The sequence below is a fragment of the Mus pahari genome, chromosome 1, assembly GCF_900095145.1.
Source record: "Mus pahari chromosome 1, PAHARI_EIJ_v1.1, whole genome shotgun sequence".
Taxonomy (NCBI): domain Eukaryota; kingdom Metazoa; phylum Chordata; class Mammalia; order Rodentia; family Muridae; genus Mus; species Mus pahari.
This window is the reverse complement of record NC_034590.1, coordinates 100,541,039-100,544,463: the sequence shown is the minus strand read 5'-3', so window position 1 is coordinate 100,544,463 and position 3,425 is coordinate 100,541,039. Positions and strand designations below refer to the sequence as shown.

General features: G+C 44.4%; 1 protein-coding gene across 1 annotated transcript in view; it reads right to left on the bottom strand.

The window, feature by feature from the left end:
* Dmbt1 (deleted in malignant brain tumors 1) overlaps positions 1-3,425 on the bottom strand; it is an 86,680-nt gene that overhangs the window by 28,904 nt on the left and 54,351 nt on the right. Inside the window, 3 exon segments of the mRNA XM_021204845.1 lie at positions 108-137; positions 1,246-1,445; positions 2,907-3,054. Coding sequence (XP_021060504.1) covers positions 108-137; positions 1,246-1,445; positions 2,907-3,054 — 378 coding nt within the window.

The following is a 3,425-nucleotide window of genomic DNA, read 5'->3' as shown; positions in this document are numbered from 1 at the left end:
GGACAGACAGAATACTGGAGGCCCACCCACTCTGGAGCTGATGGCCCTGACCGTGACCAGAATAGGGTGCAGAGGATAGAGAGGAGTTGAAGGAGTTCAGGACTCACCATCTGTGGTTGGGATTGGCACTGGAGGAGCTGTGAGAAAAAAAATCCATATCAGAACGTTGAAGAGAAGTCGCCTGTCATTGTCTTTTGTGCATGATGCTGAGCACGCCAATGTGAGTTGTACTCACCTGCTGCATCATAGAATGCCTCATACAATACAGGAAGATGCTTCCCATGGGGTCATTAAGAATCAATGTTCTATTCCCACCACATAAAGAGATTTGTGTCTGCATTTGTTGAGAGGTTGGATCCTGTAGGTTGTGTCTGCCCACTGAATGATGGGTGACTACCACAAGTAAAGAGCAAGTCCTTACATTTGATAATTCAGGTCTCTAAGGACATCTTCAGCTACTCTGGTCATGAGGCACACATGTAGATGGATTTACAACCATGAGTACAGACTCTACCTCAGTACCTGAAAGGCTATGCAGAGGTACACAACTACATCAAGGCCCAGAAAATGAACCTGTGCTAAGAATTACTCTGATGGCGAATGAGAGACAGGAATTGACACAAACAAAATGTTTTGTGAAGTAATCATGTTCATGAGCAATAAAGCAACTCCACAGCCAAGAGTAGCAGCAACATCATATCAGGTCTTTAGCTCAAGACACCGTCCACCCTTTTCCTCCTTGCTGAACAAAAAACCTTAGACATCAATCCTCAGTCCTTCTCCATTACATTCTGATGTCTGCATGGTATCTCTAAGAACTCAACTTCTGAGTCTGTATTCTGTCCATATTCATATCTGCTAATTTATCCTCCTTCAGATAGAAGCCAAATACACTTGGTCCAAAGGCATAGCCAGTGTCTCACACTTTGGAAAGTCAAAAAGGTTTAAGCATAATGGAATCTACCATGCCTGGACTGACGTCTCACTATTCGTTGAACAATCATCTTTGACTTTTAGTATCTGATGATGACAGGATAGCCATTGTACATCCCATCAGCCAGTGTTGGCCCAAGACTCTCTTTCCAAACAACAGAACCAAGACTTACTGGCTACAGTCCCTCTCAGCAAGAATGGGACCAAGGGTACGACTCTGTTGCCCTTGTCACAAACTCAGAAATGCTGAGGCTCTGTTCCTTGTGACATCCCCAAACCCACATGGATATTCATTCTCACAAGGGTACTTACTTGTGCTGTCTGTGGAGTAGTAGTAAGCCTGGAACCCTCTCCTCGTCACACTGCCATCCGTGATGAAGACGACAGACATGAAGTTTCCAGTTGAGGTGTAAGATCCATTGAACCCATCACACACCCGAGCAATGAGAGAAGAATTGTATTCAGGGCCATCATAAACCAGGATATAGTCATAGTTGCAGCCTCCTTCCAGCCTGAGGACACAGAAGAAACAGTCCGCTTTTCTGTGTCTGGAATGTGGTGTGGGGCTCACATTTCAGGAGACATTGTCCTGATAACAGTGACTAACCACATCATCTGAAGAGTAGATGGCATTCTGAATTCCAAAGGTAATTCATCTAGATTCCCATGACTAGCATCTCTTGTAAAATTCTACTTTTGGGGCTCACAGGTATGTAATCCATAATACCTCTCCTTGAAAGCCTTTACATCAACACAGGAACGTCACCTGAGGACATTCTACTTGGTTCCTTCACAAAGTCCCCAATTATCATTGGGATAAAACAAATATCTCTAGTGAATATAAAAAGGGAAGAAGTACACTCAAGGCAAGTGGTAGAAAGATGGCTCAGTGGTTATGTGAACTGCCTATTGTTCTAGAGATCTAAGGTTCTATTTCCAGCACCTACAACAAAGCTCACGACTGCGATTATCTCCAAATGCAGGGAATTAAACACCTTCTTCTGACCTGTGTGGGGACCAGGCACACATGCAGTCCAGAGACAGGCATACACACACAAAACACTCACACACATTAAATAGAAATCTAACAAAATTCAAAACACCAGAAGACAAGTCACTGGAACTCTCTGACCCTCAAGTTTCTCATCACATGAGAGCAACACTGAATTCCATGTTCACATAGAAACACTACAAAGAAGCCATGACAAAATACTATATTACTAGGAGGAGTAGGGAAGGTTGGAGAGGGAGGTGACTTCATAAAATGCTGCTACAGTGTTCTGGAAACTGTCAGTGGTGTGCTGACAAGAACCAGACTGAGGAGCCTTCTGCATAGAACCAGATGCCCTTCTGGTGCACTCTTGTATTATCCTAACAAGGACACTGAAACAATGTATAGGTAGTTCTACAGCAGAGAATTGCAAAACCACTACAGACACCAAGAGAGGGCCTGGGAACACAGCTTAGATAATAACTGCTGGGACCTTACTCACTTCAGTGGAAATGCACTGACTTGCTCATGGTGCCTCATAGACTGAGAAGGAGCTATGGGGAAAGCTTTGAACCTCATTAGCAGCACTATCCTAATGTGTACCCAAGACTGTCAATATCTAGGCCACCACCTTTCCATCCCGCTGAGTAAGGTCTCCAAGTGTGTTCCCATTCTCTGATCACTTGCAGATCAATAAGGTGAGGCAAAAAGGCATTGCAGGCCCTTCCTTCTGGCTGAGGATTCAGAACTTGTCACCCCATGGCCATAATGCAAATTCATGACAATTCATTCATGACAATGACTATAAGACACAGTATTTTCAAGTTCATGTGCTTTTGCACCCATTATATCCTCCCAGGGAGATTCTTGTTCTACATCAAAAATGGAACCTCTATTGTAAATGCCAACTACACTCTCATCCCATGAATTTCAAAGCACCCCACAATTCTCTGTAACAACTGCTCTGCACACACAAACTTACTGCACATCTGTGAAGTCCACTGTCACATGGTTCAAGCCGGGGACCAATATTTTCCACAAACATCTGGCATTGTTAGGATAGCTTGAAGGGTAGTATGGGCTGGAAAATTGCCCAGAGGGTAGGGTCAGGAAACCTCCACAGGTGTAGTCTGCAAACAGAAAAGTGTGTAAATGCTGATGCACCCTGGATCACAATGCACAGGCAACTACCAGTGGGAAGAGTCAGGTTCGACCAAATTCCGAGGGAGGAATCAGACAGGAGATAACATAGCCTTGGTGACATTCTGAGGACATGCAGGACCCCTACTTGTGTTGGGAGTAGGTTCAGGTGGTTCTGGGAAGGAGTGGATCAAAACTGGAAAGTTCTATCAAAGCCACAGTCTCCTGTCCCCTGTGCTCACAGGAAAACTTTTCCAGGAATTTCTTTGACTCCCTGGCTAGCAGATGACTGTAGGTAATAGCCTTAGATTAGTGGTGCAGATTCTCTGCTACCTGGACAACCAGGGTCTGTGTATAATTA